The sequence below is a fragment of the Struthio camelus genome, chromosome 3, assembly GCF_040807025.1.
Source record: "Struthio camelus isolate bStrCam1 chromosome 3, bStrCam1.hap1, whole genome shotgun sequence".
NCBI lineage: Eukaryota > Metazoa > Chordata > Aves > Struthioniformes > Struthionidae > Struthio > Struthio camelus.
In genome coordinates, this window is record NC_090944.1 from 131,614,418 (window position 1) to 131,639,679 (window position 25,262).

The following is a 25,262-nucleotide window of genomic DNA, read 5'->3' on the forward strand; positions in this document are numbered from 1 at the left end:
TTACAAATATACCAGTGAGTGCAAAACTAAGTAGCAGCTATTGTAACTTTAAAACGTTGGGCCCCAGCTAACGAGTGCAGAGACAGAACTGCAAGGAGGAGTCATGCTGCTGTGAACTTTGTGGGCTGCAGTCTGACTGTTATTACCAGATATGCAAAGTTTCATAATTTAATGTACTTCATTAGCTGACCTGCTAACTTAATAAAACAGGATGTTTTTTAAAACAGGTTTTCTCACTGGTGCCACTGTGTTTTAAGTTATGTGTATTTACAGAGGCTGACAAAAGGGCAACAGAAATACAATTCACTTCCTCAGCCCAGAACTACACTGTGAATCCTAGGAGAGGAGTAAAGAGGAGGCATCAGGATCACATCAGGGACACTGGACCAGTCAGTACTCACTGGATGCAAGAGCACTCTTCACGTGAATATAAATTGCAGCTTGGTCAAGAACGCCTGTGAGCCTGCACTGACACACAATCTGGGAGGTATACCTTCACCATCCCGTTAATCTTCCTCCTCCAAACTAAAATTCAACCTGTCATAAATTTGACTCCAGAGCAGTTCTTGCTGTCAGGAATGCTGCAGACATGACAGAGCCCTTGAAGCTATTCCTGTGTCGTTTTGGAGGCCTCTACGATCCACTGACCATTAGCTGGCTCTCGAAGCCAACCAAGGATGAAGCAGATGCTAATGCCAAAACGTACCTGATGGGGCTATCAGCAACCTGCTGCTGCGAAAACTAAGCCTGGGAACATTTTTATGCTTGGATGATTTACAGGGTATTCAGGATGAGGTCTCTGAACCTCAGCACTTCTCTGGAACAAACGCTGCACAGCGTAATTCAGCTACGGTAGTCTCTACAGCTTCTCGATACAACCTGAGTTAGAAAACAAAGTGTGTTCTCTAGATTAAGTCCTGCAGAATGAACAATCAGAAGTGTAACGCTATTTTGCTCCTAGCAATTCAAGTGATTCTTATCTGTGCTCTAACACCTTAGCCAGCAAGCAGTTGACTCCTGAGGACACTCTGGCATTAAGGCTTAGTGTGCTGCGTTAGCCTTTGGTGATAATTTGGATCCAGCTAGAGAGCCCAAGCTGAAGCCAAATTTCAAACCCTCTAAAAATGAAGCTGAGTACAGATATTCAATATCTTTGCCTAATTCAACTCATTGCAGATAGAAGCCAAGCACAAAATCTGCATCTGGCTTCTGATTGTGAAACAAAGTGAGGATTTTGTGGTTGTGGAATCAAGCACCTCTCTCTTACAAGTTAAAGCATCAGTCCTGTACTGCGGATTCCACAGATACAGTAGTAGCCTGCACCTCAGAAACAAACAGTGGCAGAATTAAACCCTGACAGAGCTCTCTAAATACAAAACTACATTAGATAGGGAGAAAACGAGCACGTTAATCTTAGTGTTCAACTTAAACAGTTTGATGTACTAATTAAATAGTTTGATACACTATCAACTTTCACAACTTCCCAGTAAATCTGCTTGATCACTTGGTATAGGAAAGATCTAGTGGGTCAATAACTGCAAAACACAGAATCACTGTATACGGCTCATTGTACTGCTGCAGAAAACACTGTTGCTAATTTGCATGTTCTTGTAAATGACTTAATACATTAAAAAAATCTGCAGCTTGAAAGAGGAAGTGCTCAGTCAAGACCGATTCCTCTTGGGCTATTTTTAACCAGATGAGAAGAATATAACAGAGCAAAAAAGGAGAACATGACAGCTGCAACTCCATCTTGTGATGACATGTTTAAAAATATATAGAAGCTAAATTCCATACTTGCATAGAGAAGCACAGAGCTTTCATCAGTTTCAAAACATATTTCATTCACACCTAAAAGACAACCATCCAAACAAAATAAAATGTTGTTATTTTTAATGAATGCCTAATTCTGCTCCCTCTGAAGTCAATCTGAGATTAACCACTGACTTGAGCGGATGCTGGCTCACACCTAGAGAATATTAAAAACAAACAAAAATGAGGCAGACAAACACGCTGACTAATGCTTGGAGGATGTCCATATGGAGGATGGTGGTGTCATTCAGTGTTATTTCATCAGCTTCCATACCGGAGGACAACAAATAGCATCAAACCTTACAACCTAACAAACTTAAAGTGACTAAAGTTTAAAAAAAAAAAAAAAAAAAGCTGTTAAAGATTTTTGGGAAGAGAAAGGATTGAAGAAGAACAATATAAAGAGCATCGCCCTGTGCAAACTTCGGACAAGCAGCTCTACTGAAGCCTGCGACATTATACATGTGAAGGAAGGATTGCACAACGGAGTGCGTTCAGAGCAGATACGGTAAAAAAGGCTTATACACAACATATTGGTAAAAGGAAGCAGCACTATGCTCTTGGCAAGGATTCAGCTTCCTCTTTTTACTTCTTGCTGTGTGGTACCACACCTTACTGTCTTCACACGAATCCAACCGAAAGAGCTGCAATCCAACTAATAATCTATGTAAACACTGCAGCAAAGCTCCTATGACGGCCCAGGCTAATGAAAAACTAACCTTAATCTGGCAGGAATTCATGCTCTGTAGTTATCTCTACAAACAGCAGTATATTAAGGAATGTTTATAAGTATAGCTCTTCAGCAAGGTGAGAGGAGAGCTTTTAAAAGTAACCCTCCGCAACTCAAAAGCGCAGAAAATTAAAATAATATTAAAAATAATTAAAATTCTTGAGTACCTATGGGGCCACTGCACCAAAATAAATACATAAATAAATTTAAAAAACACAACCGGATCAATCATAAAAGAAAGATAACCGAATTACCAAGATTTTGGCCATAAGATTTTTAAAACGGTATCAGTATTTGCAATTGGACTTAAGGAGTATTAGCTGTTGAACCAGAAAGGGGCTGCTATAATTAGTAAATTCTATCTTTATAAATCTATTTACAACTCTTCTAAAAGAAATGCTGATTCCTCAGCTTAAAAAAATTACTACCCTTGAAATACTGTTCTACTTCTGTATCTATTAGCACGGGAAGAGACTGACACAGTGCCAACGAGGCACAAAAACATCCCGCACAAGCTAACTCCTCAACGCCTCCCCAGCCTGAGCTGCCTAATCTGAGCAGCCCATTCGACACAAGCTTTTGCTTTGGGTTGTCCCCGTCTCGGGCATCTATGCCACTGAAATCCAAAGATGCCCAGTGGGGTTTCTTGTACTTGCTCCTGTAAAGACTGGTCACTTTCTGGATCCAAGCCACCAACATGCAATTCCCAATTCTGGCACAAAATTAAAGATGCTGATATTATCAGGCCTGCCTCCTGTTTGTTAGTATTCATTGATATTTAATTTTTTAAAATTATTTTAACAATAGTCTTAAGCATCCAGAAAGACTAATAAGATCCCATTTACCTGCTGAAATTACTGCAGGCTGAAAGATTTTGACATTTACTCATAGTATGATTTACAGGGAAAGTGAAAGTTTATTTTTAACAATGAAGAGAAATGAAGAAGTGTTTGTTTTTCGGCTGATAACGTGATACCTGATTAAATAGCAGATTCCTCACGTACACCCCTTCACCCACCTTCTAGAGTAATGATGTCAGAAACTTCTGGGGTGGGTGGAGTTGGAGGTACTTCAGCATCTAAACTTAACTTGCACGGAAACTTCCAGGGCAAATGATGTAGTGTGACACATGCCGAGAGGGCTACGCTGAGAACACCAGTTTACCCTACAAAGGGACATCTTGTGACCTTCCACTTCTCAAGCAGGAGCTGAGGGGGCGTATGAGCAACACCAAGTCTCTAGCTATCAAAGAAAGAAAAACGACCTCTTGCAAATGCAAATCAACCCTTCACTGAGGAGATCGCTCAGGAACACACAGCGTTAATAATCGCAACGAGCTGTATTCTGCCTTTTTCCTCATGCAGCGTTCATTAATTTAGGGATGTGCTGGGAGTTGAGTTTCATGACAGAGATGTGCTTTCCCTCAGGCACTCTGCTCCTCAAACGGTCTGGAGCACAAGGATAGCACCCCTCAGCCCTGATATCTGCAGTCAGTTCAACCCAGCCTGTACGGGAGGATCTGCTGTAAAGGGGTGACACGTCCCTTCCTCCTGCCTCTGCCCAACCTTCCTTTCCAGCACTACCCTTTTGCTGGGACTGGCCCTCACGGAGTGAATCAGATGAAGGAACTGGTCTGGCTCAGAACTAGCCTGACAGAGGAAAAGGAGGGTTTTTCTGTTAGGTTTTGGTGGATCTGCTTCTGCAAACGCCAGTCCTGGTACAAGGGAAAAGGTGGAAACGGACAGTCACAGGAAAAGGAAGGATTGCCTCTTCCAGTGGTAGCACCGATTTATGGCAGCTTCAGAGGATCAGGGAAATGGGGTGCAAGCCACTGGTCCCACTCAGCCATGCCCAGGAGGTGCATTTCAGTTTCAGTTTACACTCCCGACCCGGGGCACCCAGGCTACATCTGCGCTGCAGCCACCGTTGTGACTGCAGCTTGTGTAGCTGTACACCAGCTCCCTTAGGAAGAGCTACACCAAGCGGGTAACACAGCACAGGTAAATCGCCTGAGCGTTTGACCGGTCTCTCTAGCAGTTGAGCTCTTAATGCTGCTGAAAATGACCCTGGCAGCTAGTTTAATGCTACACTTGCTGTTCCTAAATGAACTACAACCACACTGGTGCAAACAAAAGAGTAGTCCTACTCTACTATTTGTCCCTTACTGTCAAAAGCCAAGTATTACGCTCTCTCCTTGTAGCTAACTGGTTAAGTAACTGGATTCACAGTACTGGATGCACTGTGGCAGCACTGTATTTTTTCCTCCCGATAAATTCATGCCTGTTTTGCACCTCTGTGATCCATGAAGTGAAGTTTCAATCAGTTCTGCAGAAAAGACAACTATACGTGCACCTATAAAGGGAATAGGCAGTTAATAACACCCAGGAATTTCAAAAAGCCAAAAATGCAGGGGGATACTGATGGGCACAAACGACTGTAAAGTGCAGATGCTAACCTATGGTCAGTAAATCTCCATGCATCCAGCATAAGGAAGCAGCATCATCCTTGTTTTACAGGAGAAATAAGCCCAGAGAAGGTGAAGGACCTGGCCTGATACAAAAGCCAAGGGAAGAACTGGGAATAGAAATTAAAAACCTTGAAATTTAGTCCTTGTTTTGTCTTGACAACGTTTCCCTGAACCCAGATTCTCTTCCTGTTTTAGGTGCAATCTAAAAAAAGGTAAAATTGGAACCAAATATATCCACCAGCCCCAGTACATTTCTAATTTCTATTTCTACTTTCTGCCGATAGCAGAAAAAAAGTCAGCATTTTTTATGTTTCTACCTGGTAGTTTTCTTTTTCAGTTTTAAACAACTTGAAAAGGGGCTGCCCTTGAGGCTAATATACAAATTTCAGCACAAACAGCAAAAAGCATATGCATGAGGAATAAAAGAATGAAGGGACTTCCAAAGGTAAAAGCTAAAGTAATGTTATGATGAGGACATTCAGCTTTCCTCAAGTGGGTTTGCCCTGCACCTCTCAGAAAGTTGATTGCTCTCACTTAACAGCATTTTCAGTTTGAGAATGATGGGGGGGGTTACTACATATTTGCTTTAATTTAAGGACCGTAAGTTTTACGTTTCTTTTAACATCTGGGACATTCATTACAGAGGGATTCTTGATGCTTTTCACTTTCAAACCTTCCAAAACCCTAACCTCTTTCCTGGAGTCTTCTTTTGATTCAGAATATTCTGCTTATTCACAGATAAATCATTTGACCCACTAAATCCCCCTACAAAGCAAGCACCGCACTGCGGCGGGGGGCGATCCTGGCAAAAACGGCTGCTGTGGGCGAGCGGCGTCAGAGGAGAGGGTCTTACGAGCGCAGCCACGCAGGGGCCGGCAAGGGAAGCTGCGGGGAGAGGGTGACTGGGTGCGTGGGCAGGAAGCTGGTGTGACTTGTGTGGGGACAAGCCTGAGAGTATGACGAGGCGGAGGTGTGCAGGGGGTGTCGTGGAGACTGTGACGAGCGTAAAGCGAATACGGGGTCAGCTGGTCGTGGGCGGAAAGGGGAAACAGAACAAATGAAAGACTGGGGAGGCAAGCGGAGCCGCATTAGTGACGGGGTGACATGGCAGGACCTAAAAATTACATGCTTATTAGCCAGAGCAATTACAAAAGAACAGGAGCCTTAAGCATTTGTCAGGCTCCAAGGAAAGCCTATTCATACCCTCTCCATCAGCTGCCTGGAATTTGCTCTCTGCGTTTCTCGCTCTAGGCCAAGTCAAACAGGGTTCTCATGTTGTCATCCATTTGACTAGAAAAAGGTTAGTCCTCTGTAAGACTGCGCTATGTACAGTTTTCCCCTAAATTTACAGAACACACTCAGGGTTTTTCCTCATTGATAATTAACTTGAGTTATTATTAATTCAATTATTGTCTCTACTTCAAGTCACACCCACCTACAAAAGCTCTTAACTCAAGACTGGTTGTTACTTTAATTTGGGTTGGCAGTACATCAGACAGTGCATGGGAAGAAAAGGATATGGCACAACTCAGCAGCTACTAAAGAAAACAAACACCCTAGAAAGCAGACATAGACAAGCTCCACTGGAGGAGTAACTTTGCTCCTTCGATGCTGCACTATTTATACCATCATCACGCCATGGAGCCCTACTTACACATTAGGCTGCCACTCTGCAAGGTGCAGCACAGGCTCACACAGTTCCTTTGGCGTGCTCAGGGATGAGACAAGTTTTCCCACTTTGCTGAGAGAGATTTCTAGAATTATTCAGCTTACTAAAGCACAAAAAGACGTGGGCTGTTGCCTTGTAAGCACAGAGCATCATGAGCACATCCAGTGACAGTGCAGAAACAACAATTCTCTCTCAAACCAAGCTAACTAAGGAGAAGCAATCTCAGAGCAGGTAACCTGACTCACATGGCAGCGAATACACAAAATTTGCACAGAAGATATGTTGAAAGCCCAAGTTTAACAATGGATAAATGCTGCCAGCTAATAATAGGGTATTTACAATGAAACAACCTTACAGATATACTTTCAGAATGACTTCAATATAGAAAACTACAGCTGGACACACAGTATGATCCACAAGTACCTTCTTGTTACCATTCAGGAGGTCTAAGGTAGATATCAACTGCTTCAAGAACATAGGTAAGAGCGCGGGAGAACACGATCTTAAACAACATTACCTTTCCTAAGCAAGGCCCTACTGCTGCCAATTACGACCTTTATTCAGCGTGTCCACACCACGTGCTGGGCCGCGTAGGGTAGGGATGGTGGACGGCCAGAGAAATTTGCATGCAGGCTCACTTCTCCCTCTGCCACCACAGCTGCCCGCAATGCCTACGCTTCCCTGGAACTCGATGGCCCATTTACACTTTGAAGATTGCAAGGCAACTTTGTGAACCCAAACCTCGCTATCACTTCAGTCTTTGCTGACGTGACAAACAACACATACGTTGACAGGCTGTGGACGATTGTACCAGTCAACAGGGTCAATATTGAACCTCTGCCCCAAACGGGGACTCAGGACAGGGATTGTTTGCCCCTGTCCTTTTCTCTTCCAGAGAGGGGAAAAAACACAAACAGTCTGAGGGCTAGTTTTCAGCTTCATGAAAATTCAACTGTTCATTAAAGCACTTTCCACACAGACGAAAAATATTAGCAATCCTTCAGAACTTGATGTTCATATGAGAAATGAGTAACTCTAAATTGTGACCAACTTGGAGGATACCCCTAACTCTACGAAACTTCCCTAAAGACAAAAGTTGGATCACTTTCTGAAAAACATGCGTAACTAAAGTACAATGCAGGATGGATACAATACAGCCTCCGTAATTTTGGGGAATGTAGTGATATCCTTCTGACCTTAAAAAAAAAAAAAAAGAGACAAACTCTAAATCCATACATAAAACTTTAAATCAAGCAGTAAACATTACAGTGACTACTGCTAATGAAACTCTCTTCTGGTCAACTGATTGCACATAAAAATATTTCTGCCACTAATCCTGTTTTATTAGGGCCTTGGCCCTAAGCCTCTCTGGGTTCTGCTTAGCGTGGGACTGTCCTGCAGTGGCTGGAAGCCAGTCTCAGGGCGGCTCTGCTTTGTGCAGACACGCGAACAAGCGCCCAAAGGCAAATACCGGCTGGGGATTGCCAGCGAGTGATGACTACTGATCCCTTCTCATCAGACCCCCTACCCAGAGGAGGCTGTCATACCGCGCATCGGCCGGGGCCGGGCAGTGCTACGGTCTCTTCTGCTGCAGGATTGGCAGAAGGGAGCCCAGGATCTGACCAGATGCTACCAAGCACAACCTGTAATTGCCCAAAAGTGATTAGTGAATTTGGAGTTACGTGCCAACCCCTGTCAGAACGTCAAATACTTTTAGGTAAACATGTCCTTACTCTCTCATACTCAGCAGCGTGACAAACAGAACTAACTAGGGCATCACCAAAGGTTCTTTGGTGAAACAATCTGGAAAAAGGATTTTATCATGTTCTTTTACTGCACAGCAACAGCAAGAGGAAGTGTCAACTCTGTTTTTATTTATTGCGTAAAGGAAAGCAAGCCAAGAGGGCTGAACAGGGGAGTGCCTCTTTCATGTCTGAAATCAAGGTGGAACTGGCTGACTCAAGGTAAAATAAGTGAAGTACTTAATTTAAACCAGTTTTTAAAAAAAAAAAAAAAAGATTCCATTGTATGCATACATTATCAGAACTGGGATAATTATTTAGATGGACCATCAGCCTGACTCTGAATAGCCGTTCTAAAATTAAGAATGTAAGACTGAAATGTATCTGGCTGCATTACATTTTTCAATTATTTATTGCAAGAGCTAGCAGATTCATCGGGAAAATTTAGCTAAAACTTTCTCCCCTCCATCCTCCTCGCAATAAAACTATCAACCTTTTTAAACTTTCTGGGGGAAAATACAAATAAAACCTTTCGTCTGGGCTGACTTTATCAGAATTTACTTTTGCCAAACAGGAGACATTTAGGCCGAACACATCGTTCAGCTGCTTCTAACTGGCCACCTTCTGAATATTACAATTATTTCATGTCATTGTTCTCTTCTACAGGTTAAGGTCTTTGGAAAAAGTCTAATCTCCCATGATACTTAAACTGTCTTCGTTATAACATGTTACATGTTGCAGTGAGGGTACAGAAGAGTGCATCAACACAGAAACGAACCAACAGATGCTGGCCCATGCAGATAAGTGACAGAGTGAGCTACTATGAAAGAATGAGGTCCAGGATTGATATGACTCAAGATGAAATATTTTAGTTTAAAAAAAATTAACCAAATGTCACTGCATTTTTTTCAGAAAATAACCTAAAACATCTTTCCTTCTGGAAAAAGTTAAACATGTATCTTTTTGTCCCAATTCAGGACAAAAATCAGAGTATATATTTTCAAGTAGGTCAGAAATCAAGCTCTCAACTCTCTAATGAGGGCCTCATCTGAATTTAGCAAGACTTCCATGGGTATAAAATAAAATACTTGAAAAGTCTCCAAGCTCTTACAACATTTAATCAAATATGTAACTGCATTCACAATAACATTTCAGAGACATTACTAGAGCCTGAAATCAGTCAAGTACAGAAGCTTCCATAGCTTCCAGTCTACATTTTTAAACTTTTACGATTAAGAAAGATTATTAAAAAGAAGTCAACACTGAAGCAATATAATTTTGAAGTAACAGTATGAATTTACTGGAAGCCCAAATGACTTTTACGTTATTGGTTTTTTTAATACGCAGTCAAAAACTGTGGGCTTATAGGTTTTATAAATATTTCAACTTTCTTGATTTGTAGAAGCTCAGGGTGTCAGTAAGCGACAACGGTACTACGCTTGCAATAGGTTGTCTGTTTAGCAACCGTGTCGCTGTGTGCATTATCTACAATAAGAGAAAGTGCAAGGGTCTGGGATGTGTTTTCTTTTTTTCCCCGAACAGATGCATATTTTTAGTTTGGAAACTCCTTAATATAAAGTAATTAGCAATATAAAACCCATAATTCTTCTTGTAGCTACGAGACTAAGGACACAAACAAGTACAAGATGTTCATGCTATCAGCTGAAGAACATGGAGCAGAAGAACATGGGGAAGCTGAAATGCATACATTAAATTATTCCATTCTCTAACCTACTTTACATAATGTGACCATGAAGATGACTCCACTTCTGCATAATGGATTCTGATATCAAACCTACCTTTCTCTACAGGATGAACAGGAGCACGAATAGGAGCAGCTACTACAAGTAGAAATTGCTTAAACACAATTCCTTTCTAGACAGCAATTGGCAAGGAAAAAAAAAAGGAAAAAAGTAACTGGAAGCAGCACCGACGTTACATTTACTGAACAGAGCTGCTTTTCAAGGTCAGCAACTCCTCCTTTCCACACTAGCCTATGAAAACAAGCCTGCCAGTAAAGTGGTGAAAGAGTTGCAAAGAGTTAATAGTTTGACGGTATGCTTATGCTTTCCATCTACACCCCCCTAGTTGTGCCTGAGTGCAGAAAGTGTTGGTTCTGCTCCAGTCAGACCTGCTCCTTGCTGTGGGTTTCCCACCCTTTCTGCGCGTTGAACTTAGCAACCATGCGGCTGTGGGATGAATGGGTTCAGCAGGCTGACCCAAGAGGAAACTGCTTTTTTTTTTTTTTTTGGCAAGTTAGTTTTCCATTGGAGCAACTTGCTGAGCCCACTCACTGTACAGCCACATGATCTCTAGATCTGATGCGACAAAAGTGGCGGAAGGTGTGGCCAGGGATGGAGGGAAGAGTAAGAGCACTCTTTGAGAGCAGCCCACAGTTAGATCAGATCGGCTGCCCTGTGAAACTGCAGCCCGTGGGGTAGATCCCTATGGGTGCGGTTCTACAGCAGCATAGCTTGCCTGGGATAAATACTGCTGCGGACTTCCTGATGGTCCACACCAGCTCCTGGGCTGTAAAAATCAATCAAGGAGCAGCTTCAGGAAGGCTGTCAATGCCTCAGCTCCCTGAATTGAGGGATCACATGAGCACCAGTGTCAGGTCAAGAGAAGGAACAGGACTGCGGCAAGCTAGATTTATACTGGCTTAAATTGCTATGGAATTACACTAATCATATTAGGGAACTTAATCCCCGAGATATTTGGAAAAGCTCCCAGGGAAGGGTTCTCCTGCTAGCCCGCCACCTCTACTGTTTGTACGATGGCCTTGCCATTTGGCAAGGTATTTGCTATTTGGCCAAGACGACACAGCTGGCTTACATTGCTACTGGAGAGGTGGGGGGAAAAAAACAAAACAAAAAGACAACTATCTGATTAGATTCACCATGTGATGAGGGTGAGCAAAGACCAGGAGGGACACAGAACAGGAAATGTACTTCTCTAAGTAAATAAATAAATAAGAATATGGCTCCATCAGAAAAGCAAAGGCAGGACAGGAACCCCCCTCCCCCACGATCTTGCAAAGTGAACTTGCCTTTCAAACAACCAGCTAAGGACTACTCACCATTAAAAGGATTGATCTTCTTTGAGATTCGTAAAGCAATTGATTCCTTCAGGTCTTTCTTCTTCACACACTGAATGCCCAAATTCTGAAAACTGAAGCACATATGGCAAGGCTTCAGTAACAAATAAAATCCCCAGTGTAGAAAATCTAAATTACTTATTGTTAAAAGATACTCTGGTAAGAGATGGTATAAGAAACACAACAAAACAAAGGGGAAAAAAGGGAAAATGCCTATTTTGAGAAGGGTGCAAAAGATATGAAAAGCAGGAGTGTTACTTTTCTAAAACGTGAGCAGAAACAGAACTGAGAAATACTGAAATAAAATGCTCAAGAGGAATATACATTTCTATATTAAAACTTGTTACTCTACAGTAATCCTACAGTGATTAAAATAAGCAAAGTTAAAATATTCAGGACCATAGTTTCAGCTAAAGTGACAAATTTCTTTGGATATTAATAAAATTGCTAATTTGCATTAGCTAAGGATCTGCTCTACTTTTTTTTTTTTTTTTTGTTTTAAACCAGTGACTGTAAATATCTCGAACACTATTTTAAAGGTTTTTAAACCATGTAAAAACAGCTTTTGAAGTCTCATCTAGTTATGGAAAAGTTCTGAAGAGCTGCAGCCCTTCCTGATTTGCATACAAGTACAGGTCACCCCGGCCCAGGAGGTGGGGGGAGTCCCATGCGAGGTGACTCTTTCCCACATGGAAAAACCATGACATCATCAAAGCTGAGTGGATGTGAAGCAGGAAGTAAAGAAATCTGTGTTTGTGATGTTACAAAAAGCTCAGAAGATAGCCTCTGCCAGCAGGCTCTGCTGATCCCGCTCCAGAAATACGGGCAGCTTCCCTTCCTTTGAAACCCCCACAAAATATCTTTACTTTAGCTATGCCTAAAAAACACCTCAAATCCACCTGAAGACATTCCTTATTCCTGCCACAACTCTCCAGAAGAGTCCTATGTTTCCCTGCCCTGAACAAGACCATCGTAGCTCACAGGAATTCCTTAACTGCCACATACGCTCCGTTCAGAGGTTCCCAAATCCTCTGCAATCACAGACTTCACTCCCACAACCCGTCTTCATGAAAGGAATGCATGAGCTTCCTTTTGAACTTTACACAGGGATCTAGAAGAAGATCAAATGCAGCAGCATGCCATAATGCAGCACTTTGGCTTTATATTGCGGCTACGGACATTCAAGATTTGTACTGTGAGCGATCCTATGCCTACGCTATCTTGCAGGTACTACTTCTCCAGGCCTTGACCACAGCACGCATGGAAGGGGTCTGCTGGCCAAAAAGAACAGTTACTCTCCTAGGGTGATTTGAAAAATGCTTCAATTCTGTGAATAGGCCTCGTTCCACATTATACTCCCAAACTGTGACCTGGCAGTCCCAGGCTCTCCAGCAGTCCACCGTAAGCTACGGTATCACCCATATACACATATGGGAAGAATTAGCCTTGAACAAAAGTTTTACCTAGCTACGCAAGACCTGACAGCCATTATTCTGCATCTTTCGACCACAGAGTATCAAGCCTCTCACAGAGCCGAAAGAGACTTAAGCCTTTTCTAAAACATGCACTGTCACAGTGAAAGTGTCTATTTAATTATCACTGAATAGAAGGCCAAATCAGAGAAGAAACTGGCAAGAACCTCAGCAACCCTGCGGGGTTTCGTATCAACCTTAGCTGACAGGAAGTAAGCAAGATAACGAGAAGACAGAGGGAGAAGTTGGAAGAGAGAAGAAAAAAAAAAAAACAAAAAGAGAGACTTGCCCAGAAAAAAAAAAAAGCCCTATGATATCATCCATGTAGAGAGACAGTGAACTAGGAAGTAAAAACCTTAATACATAGTCAGTCACTTGAGCACCAACATTCATACTTTTGCCTTGACGTTTTGGCCATGGGGGGGCCCCTGTGGCCAAACAACGGCCGATCAAATTTAGATAGCAGTCTACACACCATTACACAACAGGCAGAACATTTTATTCAGCTAAAACTACACGGGAAATTCTGAACAAGTAGAAGGCACAGTAATTACCCAGACCAACCCCAAATCTGCAGCTAGTAATTCCAATTCTGCAAAAAATTGGGATTTTTGCTCAGTTTGGGATGCTCAGCATCAGCAGGCAGCCAGAACCACTACCAAGAGAGGACATCTCCTACTCACTGGTATTACATGAGGCTTTTCTTTAACATGGACTCCAAGAGAAGGATGTGAAGACTGAGTCACCAGCCACAAAAAGGAAAATAACTTTAAACATCCAGATCCAATTATGCATCATATGGCTCTTTCATCTCAAAGCAACCAGCGATTCGTTAAAAAATACGAGTGTACTAATGCTGGGAATACTTCCAAGAGAGTGTTCAGAGCCTCTTCCCATCAGGATCTTAGATGCCAAGCTCAACTGAAGCTCACAGTTTTGCATTAGCAGCGAAGGGAAAACAGCCCAGCTACCACTCTGTAAGAAACACATGGGCTTACAACCCAATGATACTGAGAAGAATTCACGGACACAGCAAACAACCATAGGTGCTTCGGATGAAATAGAGAAACAACATTATGTCAAAGAACAGGATTTAATTATATGCATGCATATAATGCAGATGAGATCAAAACTTGCAGATATACGCAGAGCATCCCAATGCTTTTTGGCATTGCACCCTGTAGCTAATAGATTCAAGACCAGACACTCTCGCACAAGGCTTGCGCCCAGTGAATTGTAATACCCAACCAAAAAAAGGGGTTAAGAATCAGGCTTTTTTTCTTCAGGTTAGAAGCCACAGAGATGAGCGCAGGAAGTGGGATGGGCTAAAACTGCAGACATCCTTTGACCTTGGGTGAGGAAGCTTGATTTGAGAAGACAAAGGGGAAGCTGGTGAATGGATGGTCAGAGGGAGGCGCATCAGGTCCCTTAACAGTTTCAAGATATCCACAGCTGCTTTTTAGATGATGTAAGATGTATTTGCAGAGGCCAGTGAGGATGAGTTAAAAAACAATCAAAATGGGAGATAAGTGCCTGAAGGGAGAGTTCTGCCCTTCTAGAGATATATTATGGGGGCGGGGGGGGGGGGGGGGGGGGAAACATTGGAGGAATTACATTTACTAATCCCTTTATATACAATAACAATAAGGATTAGGTGAACATTGTGAACACAGCTAGAAACAATAAACTAATAACATCTGTAACAGCAAAAGACAGTACAATCAACATATTATGTGCTACCTGAATACATTTGCTGCACATTCACAATCAGCTGAGTCCAGGCTGTGAGTTTAAAAAAAAATGTCTCAACTATTAGAACTGTTTATTTCATCATTAGGCAATCATCATCAAACAGACTGTCTTCAGCTCCCTCCTTTAATAGTGTTCTACTGACTAAACCCACATAAATATGGAGTAATTCCACTAACAGAGCCACATCAGACTTAAAAGCAGTACGCAAGAACTACAGATCTACACCGTGAAATATCTACCATGTTTTCTTCCCAGTTTTCTTCTTCAGCTCAGTTATGTTTACCCCCCAGCAATAACCTACTTCTAAATATACTATATTGCAAACTATGAACAACAGTGTGTCAGTTCTAAATTCCCTTCCAAGGAAATAATCAAAGTCTCCATTTTTTACAGTTCACTTTGTTCTTATTTTACCTCATTGGACATTGGTAGGCTTACAAGAAATGTCATCCTATCCAGCTGTATTTTACATACTCCTGACATCCTTCTGAATAGCACTGAGAATTAGATCCTATACAAAGTCTGAATTTTTCTCTCTCCACAAATAGATCCTTCCCTGGCACGCTTGCTCTACGGAGTTGCACGATATACAGCCCTTGGCCGCATGTGGTTTTCTATCTAAGGATTTCCTTTTGATCACCGCACTACTAGTCCTAGCTATCATGTCTATAAGGATGACAGTCAACCCTATGCATCCTGCATCAAGGGCAGGATTTTCACAGGTGAATACTGACTTTGGATAGCTAGCTTGACAAACCTCGACACCTTGCTTTAATATGCACGCTAACCAAGCAATGCCAAGGTATTTGAAAAAGCTGTTAAGATCGTCTCTGCAAAGTAAGACCTACTTCACAATGAAGAAAAGCTAAGAAGTCTACCAGAATCTTTTAATATAATGGCCATACTTGTGGATTTTATGGGCTTCAGCAGAATCTATGTTTTTACTCAAAAAACAAAACAGAAACAACTCAAACACCCTAAACCAAGGAAACAGTGACAACATCCTAGTACATTTCTAGGTCTCACTGTCGCAACCACAGTCTTCTAAAAGACGTGGCGTTCAGTCAGTACAAGCTTTTTTTTCCAGAGTCCCCATAAAGTCCAAATAAAATTTCTGTGGAAGATGTGAACTTCCCTAAATGTCTTATCACCATGAAGCACAACTCACCAATTCCAATATTGTCATTACCCATTCTACTACTTATCATCTTTGCATACTCAATGTGGGAGAGACAGTCAAGCTCAAGAGTAAGAAGTGCTGCTGAACAAGACCAGTAAAGAAGTGGGAGAAAGGAAAAGGAGACGGATAATGGGGGAACAAACAAAGCAAAGAAAAGGGGCTAGGAAAAGAAAGGGACAAAAGATGAGCGTGTGAAGTATTGAAAAGAAAGGATATACTTCAAAGAAAAAAAGTTGCCCTCTCTCTGAGATGGATTAGTAGAATTCAGCAGAGATGGCATACTAATTGTCCTCTTAATCTCTGGTCAGAATTTTAAACCATAAGATCAGCATATCACTTGCATAATTGAATTAATTCCCAAGCAACACCATTACTTACGACAGGACTCGCCGTTCTGGCCCAAACTCTGCTTCATAGTAACCATCTCTGCAGTCTTTGCCAACCAGATCATGAGGGTGCGGCTTGTAGGGTTCATTCTTTGTTACCAGTGAAGTCCTTATTTTGACTTTTCCAAAGTAGTTCAGAATCTACAAAAATGTAAGAGATTTTCTAGATTTCAGACACCAGATTGAGTAAAGTCCCCACACTTAATAGAAAACAGAATTTGTTTTAATCTTCTCCATAGAAGAAACACCACAATAATTTTACAACAACGAAAACTGCATTATTGCTTTGTAAGAGAAAAGCCCGGACCATAGCTCTGAAAATCCAGAAGTTTTGTTCATTCTGTTTCAGTTCAGTTCATTTTACACTGAAAACCCAAGCATTTCGCAAAATATTTGAAAAGTGAAAGTTTTCAAAAAGCCTTCATCATCTATTTGACAAACTAAACCAACATACTTAATCAGCTTCTTTGGCAACATTACCAGGTGATCTGTAACGAAAAACTTCACTGGTCACTGTGAAACAAACCCGTATTTGACGTTCGACTCACTGGGTTCACTTATATCACCATACTGCAAGAAGGGGAAGGAAGCCTTAAAGCCCCTAAGGATTTTTTGGTTTCTTTCTTTTTTTGAGAATGGAGATCCATTACTTCACTACATCATCAGGGCTCTCGATATGAATTGAATTCATCCCTGTGCAAAAGGCCAGCGGTGACACCTAGGCAACAGAAGCTTAGGCCTGAGAGTAAAACACTTTGTCACGCTCTAAGACCAAACGTGACAGGACATATGCCATTATCATATCTCGCCTCATAGTGAAAGGTGTAAAATTCTACCCCGGCGACCACACACAAATGCTTACTGAAGGACAAGACTACGTTCAAACATCTTAGGGAAAAAACTCATAGAGCCTCAGGGATAATTACCTGTACACTAAGCAGTGAATGAGAATCTTAGGATAACAATTACAGTGTGACAATAGCTCCTATGAAGTCTATTCTCTTAATTCTCAGATGAATAATCAAGAGGGGCACTAAATTCTCAACCTCCTTATTAGGGCCTTCACAGCAGTCACCCGCCTAATTCCACACACATCTCTCAAGTGCAAAGAAGCCTGCCCTCACGCTGACAGCTACCAGTGAAGTCAGCGATGGTCGTGTGGGTGAGTCTGAAAACAGAGTCTGGCCTAAATTGGTTGAAGCATAACAACTTGAAAGCAACTATAAGACACTTCGGCACACAGTTGTGCAGAGGTGAGCGCTCCTCCTCCACTTCCCCTGCCCTATAGCTAACTGTTCCTCTCCTTCAGCCCTTTCTTTCCTCCTCCTAAGCCTCTAATGACTCATCATCATGTTTTCAACCAATACCTCAGTCTTTGACTTAACCTATCCATTTCTAGCATCCATCATCTGTTAGCTTCTGCAGTCTCTAATTTAGCTCCTTTCCTGACCTTCATGTAGGCCACTGTTTCTTTTTACCCTTAAAATAAGACTCTCTCGTCACTCTTTCATCTTCTTCAAATATTACATCATTTCTCCCTCATTTCACTCCCAGTCCCTTGAACTTGAAGCCTGGTCTAGCTGCTTTGATTCTCCAGCTCCTCCTTGATGTTCTTCATCTCAACTGCACTGCGAAATTTAATCTCTTCCTGGCCTCTCTGTTCTCATCCTCACTGATGTTTCTGTCTCTGGAGGGGACTCCCCTAGCAGCTCATCTGCACTAAAGCCTCCTACAGTCTTCAGGGAGGCAGGAATTCACCTAGAAATCACCTCCTAGCAGTAAACAATCAGCTTTGTCATCAGTGGTCACCTGTATTAAAGAATAAACTATGCCAGGATTTGTCAGTCACCTATCAAGTCCCATTTTCCCTTCAGGTTCTGGCTGACCTGCATGTGCAGCACAGTCCAGGCTAAGAGGGATCACGTGCTCATACTGGTCATCAAACCTGTGTCCTGACAAGGACTTACTGCTTTAGGCTGAGGGTCTGTGAAAGCATTTGCTCTTTCCAGAAGACTGCGTAGTTCCTTGTTCAATTGGCAGAGTGCTGAAAGAACAATTGAGCAAGATTTCCATAGTTTCCCTTATTCCTTCACCAGCTCTGGCACTACGCTAGCCAAGGGGTTGCCTTCTTACTTGCTTGTTCCTTTAGCGATTCTGGCTTCAGGGTTAGGCCAGCCTGGTCGCTCTGCGTAGTAGCTCACTCTGCTGCTCAGCACACCCGTTGCCAATACCATCGTTCTCAAACTCTCCCCTTCTCAAGGAGGAGGCTGAGGCTTTTATGCCTCAGCTTAGAACATCCCATATCTTTCAGACTTCACCTCCCCTGTATCTCTCTCTCTGCTGCAATTCCAAAGACTCCATCTTTAGCTCCATTCTTTCCACACTCTCACACACTGCAGACACACAGACGCACAGCTTCCATTCCTGAGGACCATAATATACTTCAAGATTGCAAATACTGATGACTTCCCTTTTATACTTGAACTTTCTGTTCTTATCGCAACTCTCAAAGATTCTCTCCAGATTGTAAGAGATAAAGGAAAACCTATCAACTTAAAACTTCAAATAGCAAACCAGAAAAACTCTTCTGTATTACCCTACCCATCTAGGACTTCCCAGACACATTCCTTTGTCCCACATGTAAAGGAAACAACAGCAAGATTGGCAGTTAACTTTCACAACATCTCCAAAACACTTCCATCCACCTCCGCTGTCCATACCTTTGTCTCTGCTTTGATCATAGCTGCCAGGACTAGCCTGAATCCCTTCATTCTGGATTTCCCAACCTATCCTTAATGCAACCACCCAGCTCTTCTTCACCCGCAGGTGCTCTGACCACATAATTCCCCTTTCTCAGCTCCTTTTTAAATTCTGTATCCCCTTCTGACTTCATATACTTCACGGTAGTTTCTGTTGCAGAAACTAATCACTGAATCACTGGCTGCAAGTCACTTTCTTACTTTACTCCTTTCTACAGAGTACTTTCTTTCATGCTGCACCAGCAGTGAGACTGGCCTTTTCAAAATCTGTACACGGACAGCCTCCTTCAGAGCCCTCCCAAAATTCACATTACAGTCCAAAACAGTTAAATTAAACCCAAGGCACAAAACTAAGAAAGCAGAACATGCGAACATACAGAAAAAGCTAAAAACAAATGATTCTCCAACACTGAGTAACATTACTTTGAGTTCCCTCTGTACTGGTGCTTTGTTACCTACCTGTACATCATCTTCTGTTCTGCTAAATGTGGAGCAAAATCTTTAATGACCAGCAGCAAAGAACTCCTTTTCCAATCTGTTTCAACTACATTTGGATGCCCAGGAAAGACTGGCACAGCATGAAATGAGGAACATCCTCTTTATTTACTGCATCAAATCAAACGCATAGCTACAGTACAATGCTAATGTGGGCAATGATAATCCTGGATAAAAGTAGTATTACCTGTATGGAAGGGAACGTCTTATTGTTTTCTGTACTGTGTTCTCCTGGAATGCTGCCTGCTGATCTTCCCTCACATTTGTATCTGAAACGCATTCCCCTTTGCCTGGGTTGTTCAAATATTTCAATGTAGGGTTCAGGGCCACCTTTAAAAAAAAAATGAAACACTTTCAATGCTAGTAGTAGAGACTAAAAAGCAGCAGAAGGCAAGCTACATGGTTAGCTGCTACATAAGAATTAGAAAATCCAGATGCTTTTATTGATTATTACCTTTATTTCATTTGGTCTACCTTGTCAGACAATCAACTCTTCTTTCAATGTGTATACACGCAACCAAAGGTGAGGGGTAAGGAGGGGACAGCAGATTTAAAATGAAGTGTCCAGGTATCAATGCCATGTAAATAATCAGCAGAGGATTCTGCCCTCCCTCCCATCTCCCCTGGAACTTAAATTCTCTAATAGCTAAAAGAAATTATGTCTGATAAAAGAGGATTTTATACAACAGAAGAAAAAAAATCATTATTTCAAGGGAACAGTTGATATTTTTTAATTACAATACACTTTTAGGAATGGTTGTCCTCTCAAAGTACAGGTACTGTCAGTAGTATGTTCTCTTGAATAGCCTCTGAAAGTAAAGATATTTCCTCAGAATCGATTGATTTAGTTCCCATTATAGTGAAGCAGAAACTATGCAAATTATGAAAGAAAAAAAAACAGAAAAAAAAATACAGAACCCCCCCACACCCACTGCTACTGGTTGAGTACCATCACTGAGGGTCTCAGAAAATACACGATTGCTGGTACTGCAGTTTGACCTGCCCACTTCCCACAGGGCTAGCTTCTGGTTGCAGGATCCCCCATACACAGAAAACATCTTAGTAAAGACTACTGGGCAGTTGTCAAAAGAGGCTTTTCAGGAAATGTGACAGACAAGAATGAGAGACAGCAGCTGTTTTTAATGAAAGGTTTAGAAAGACTTTTGACTTAGCATGAGTTTCGCTATTTTAAAGTAATGTTTTACTGACAGCCAATATATTCAAGGTATCGAACATATCTCACTGAGAACAGCCAACAGGATAGTCAGTCAAACAGTGACAACAGTGGGATGGCATGTGAAAAACAAATAACAGAGGGAAAGTAAATATTGTAGAAGTTGAATCATCATGGTGTTACACGATCAGAAGAACACAACTTGTCACCTTGCTCTTACTTGTATGTATGTTTTACTTGAAGACATTTACAGACCGCTATGGAATGGCAGCACATGAAAGGAGCTCTGATGCTGGCACTGCCTTCAACACTACCCGCCTTTCCAAAGTCCGTCAGCTGAATGCCTTTTGAAGGGCAAACTGCATTTCAACTTCAGGCTGTATTTGGTGGCAAAATCTGAGAACGACAGTTTCACGTTGCTTTCTAACCTTTTATCAAAATGGCAATAACAAAACTGATCACCTTCCATCCAGTAGATTTTAAGTCAGTTTCGGAAGACAGACCCTGCGCTGTCACATTAAACACATCTCAGCCACTACTCTAGCCCCAGTTACTCACAAGGATGGGCAATTTTACGTGTGCCTCTCAGATCCTTCAGATAAGTTTTCATATTTTCTCCTTCTGGAAAACAAGCAAATCCAGCAAAGGGTGAGGATGGATGGACAGTATTAACAAAAAAGCCTAGAATTCGTGCAAAGCTGGCTGCAGAGAGCAATCAGATGCCTCAGCTCCTCACAAAGTCAAGCCCACACATCAGTGTACGACTATGCAACTTTCACACGTAAAACTTACTTATGCTAACACATATATCAGGTCGGTCCAGTGGACAATAAGAAGAGTGACTGTTGGGTATTCATTAGCCTCCCATCTCCATCACGTAAGCGAGGAGAGAAAAGAATCTCACTTTTCCATCCCTAGATAACACAGCGTATCACAAATACAGACATATATCTATATATTAAATTAAAAATCTATTTTAGATGTTACGGTGACAAAACTGGAGTAAAGTGCCTAATAATCTTCTTTCTTTGGAGACAGACACATGCTTGCATAGCTGCTAAACAGACCCACAACACACCCACATACCTTACGTATCTGTCAAAACTAGCTAGAGCCTTGCTGTGTGAAATTGCTATAGTACACAATAATTTCAAGTCTTTAACTCTCTCTGCTTTAACCAATGATTTCCCTTCACGCTCTACTTACTAATACTCGCTTAAGAGGACTTTTTTTTCTCACCCGTTAAGAGCACTTGAGTATTTTAGAACTCTGGGCTCAATGATCTTTAGGGGACTGCGGTCGAAACAAATGTCATTGAAGGCAAACCCACCGCTTAACAGCAGGTGTGTTTGTGGGAAAGTTAAGCTCAGTGACGCGGTAGCCTCCAGAGATTAAATATTAAACTTCGTTTTATCTTGGTTCTCACTCTCTCTATTTAAGAATCATGTTATTATCTCCACCACAATTATTTATCAGTGTCATCATGTCTTGTGTAGAGAGGAAACACATAAAAGTGGTTGCGTGAACTAAAGGTATTATCAGCACTCTGCAGTGAAGTGGAGGTCTGTTCAGTGTTCCCTATTTCTGTAAATAAGCAATGTACTTGTGAAGTGGCACTGTTTAATTATTTCATAATCTACACACACACACACACAGTTGCTGGAGAACTGTCCTTTTGAGATCTTGTTTTGTTTGTCAAAGAAATATGAGCTATGTCAAAAATTGACACTCTTCCACCAATCCTGTAAGAGAAACGTAAGGCTCCTTATATTACCTATTTGCCCGCATCTACTCAGCCAAGGGTTTGAAATGGAAGCAAAACAAAAATCTAGCTAACCCTTCATTTAAGGAGACAGAGCTTTAGAGTTTCATCTGCGTTTGTGATTATAATTGCCTATGCACGTACCAGCAGTAGAAATATTACGCTACATATTACAAACTGCCTCTTTTCATTGTAAAATTGTTGCCCCCCCCATCAGTGCTCCAGTAAATAATTTAAAAGGAAATGCAGGAGATCAAGTGTCCCAATTACACAAGCAAGGAAAAAAGGTAACAGCACTGAGAGTTTAGCCAGCTTACACTCGTTCAAGAACAAAAGGCTGTTATATTCTGAACTGTAGGAGCAATCCAAAAAGGTACAAAAGGACAATCATCCAAAAAAATCAAAACAGACCATCAGACCTCCCCAAGACAAGAAACCTGGGACAGTTTAAAGTCTAACACCCTCTAAGCCATTAGGATTAAAACTAAAGGACATAAATAAAGGCTTCCTACCTATCTCCTACTCCTCCATTCAGAAGCAACTTCTTTAAACATGCCTGCTGAAGAGTTATCAAAGACTAAGTCTTTTTACCCTGGAACGCGTGTTGCAGGCAAGGCAAGAGGAATAGGCAAAGTATTCATCTTAAAATGAGGGTCTGTATCCATAAAGCAGAATTCCTGAGGCAGTGGAGGAGACTTAGTTGGACCTTTGGGATGAGGACGTTTAGAGGTGTGGTGAGATTGGAGGAAGACAAAATGCCACCAGGTAGAGGGACAACTAGACGGTGGATTCATGTTTCCTCTTGTTGCTTTGCTCAAACGAAACAGGCTCTGGAAGGACCACATAATTTGTAGTTTTCTTGCATGGAATACCTGTGAACGTATTCTTGTGCAATATCTGAGTATGCAAGCAAAGTAGGCGTGGGCCACAAGACCAACTCGAACACGACCTTTGAGGAAGATGTGAATACATCACCCAAAAACATCAGGTTTGAGGTAAGTGCAGTAAGACACAGATGGGAAAAGTGCTGCCCTTTAACTCCAGTACTATTGTTCTGTGCAGAACTCTGGTGACTCTGTATACTCCAAAGCAAAAGCCATTTCCAAAAAGTGAGAGCAATCTAAACACTTACAACCTCCTGCAGTAGCTCAGGCAAAAAACACCATGGTACAAGATTTGCTGAAGAACATTCTGGCTCCATCTAAAATAACCCAAAGTGTAAACACATATATATTTTAGAAAGCAGTAACCTACCTAGGACTTCATAAACTGTGCAGAGTCAAACAGAGACAGAACTGCTCATGAACTTCCTCTTTGTTATCGTGTGACATTACAGAATAGCAACCAAAAAAAAAAAAAAAACACACCAAAACCCAGCTACAATAGCTGCTAGTACCAGGAAGTTAAGAACTTCCCCCGCTGAAAAATTCCTTATCTAGTTCCTAATTACATTGAAAATATATTAGAGATAAGAAAAAAGTGCTACCTTCTGCTTCAGTTTAGCCATTATAAAAATACACACACACACACATATATGTAACCTTTATAAGATACCCTCCATACAAACCCACTAATTTTATTTCTCAATTGATAGTGAGCATCTACACGCGTATCAAGAGCACAAAGTTTATACGTTGGTAAGAGACAAGAGAACACACACATTAACTCGGAGGCTGGAGAGCGTCTTTCCCTAAAAACACCACTGTAACTAACACTGTCGAGTCTGAAACAGATTTTTTTAATCCCAAAGAACGATGCCAGAGAACTCCTTTTTTTAAAGATGCAGTTCAATTTAGACTAAAGAAACTTAATGGTGCTTTTTGATGTAATTACTCAAACTTAACGAGCTCCCTTATCTACGTCACTTTGCGTCTAGACCATCTCTGCTCCTTCTCCACTCGCACTCTCAGGAGCAAGTTCCCCTGTGAAGAGGCTCCAGCCGAGCATCGAGGAGTCCCTGGCCCACTGATGTCTGTCCGTCCGTCCGCCCCAGGCCTGAGACCTGCTTACTTAACGCCTCAACGTTTCAGCGACGCGCTTTAAGATTTAAAAGACTCGGATTTAAAATCCGGACAGCCCCGAGACCTTTATTCCGTAACCTTTTCCCCTTAAGCCCACTTAACAAGCTCGGCGGGCAAGGATTTAAGGCCCAAAGCCGACGCTGGGGTGAGGGGCGAAGAGCACGGTCACCCGGCCGCCCCCCGCCCCGACTGCCCTGCCGCCTTGATCGACGGCGGGGGTGGCGGCAGCGAGGGGCCGGGGCCCCCCCGGGCAGCGCCGCGCAGACGCCGGCCCCTCGCTGCCCGAGCAGGGGCGCCCGCCCGCCCGCCGCCGCCGCCGCCCCGCACTCACCGGCCATGCTGACAGCTCCGCGCAGCCGCTCGGGCCGACTGCCGCCGCGGGGCTCCCCGCCCGGGCCGCCACCTCGGCGGGGGGCGGCGCGGCCCGGCCCGGCCCCCCGCGCTGCCTCCGCCTCCCGGCGCGGGGGAGGGGGGGGGATTTCCCCGCTGCCCGCCCCGCCCGCGGGGTGGCGGCGGCGGAAACGCCCCAGGGCGGCGGGCGGAGCGGGGCCGGGCCGGGCCGGGCCGCCCCCGCGCTCGAGCTTCGCCGCCGGGGGGGCCAGCGGAGCGGCCCGGCCCGGCCCCCGCTGAGCGCCGAGAGCGCCCGTCCGCTTGGGCGAACGGCCCGAAGGCTGCTGAGCCCCGGCAGCTTCCCGCGGCAGTTAAAAGCCACCCTGAAAGCTTCGTCTCTGCCTCCCTCTCAGT

At 42.8% G+C, this 25,262-nt stretch overlaps 1 protein-coding gene across 2 annotated transcripts in view; it reads right to left on the reverse strand.

Annotated features, from left to right (window-relative positions):
• Window positions 1–24,939, reverse strand: part of REL (REL proto-oncogene, NF-kB subunit) — a 36,653-nt gene extending 11,714 nt beyond the window's left edge. Inside the window, exons 1-4 of one of the 2 annotated variants that reach the window (XM_068940361.1) lie at window positions 24,850–24,939; window positions 19,749–19,891; window positions 16,300–16,448; window positions 11,500–11,591 (exon numbers count right to left, since the gene is read on the reverse strand). In XM_068940361.1, coding sequence (XP_068796462.1) covers window positions 11,500–11,591; window positions 16,300–16,448; window positions 19,749–19,891; window positions 24,850–24,856 — 391 coding nt within the window. In that variant the 5' untranslated portion in view covers window positions 24,857–24,939. Of the gene's footprint in view, window positions 1–11,499; window positions 11,592–16,299; window positions 16,449–19,748; window positions 19,892–21,293; window positions 21,361–24,849 lie in introns of those variants that run through there. The other variant, XM_068940360.1, reaches the window with a different exon arrangement.
• Between the last annotated feature and the right edge of the window lie 323 nt (window positions 24,940–25,262).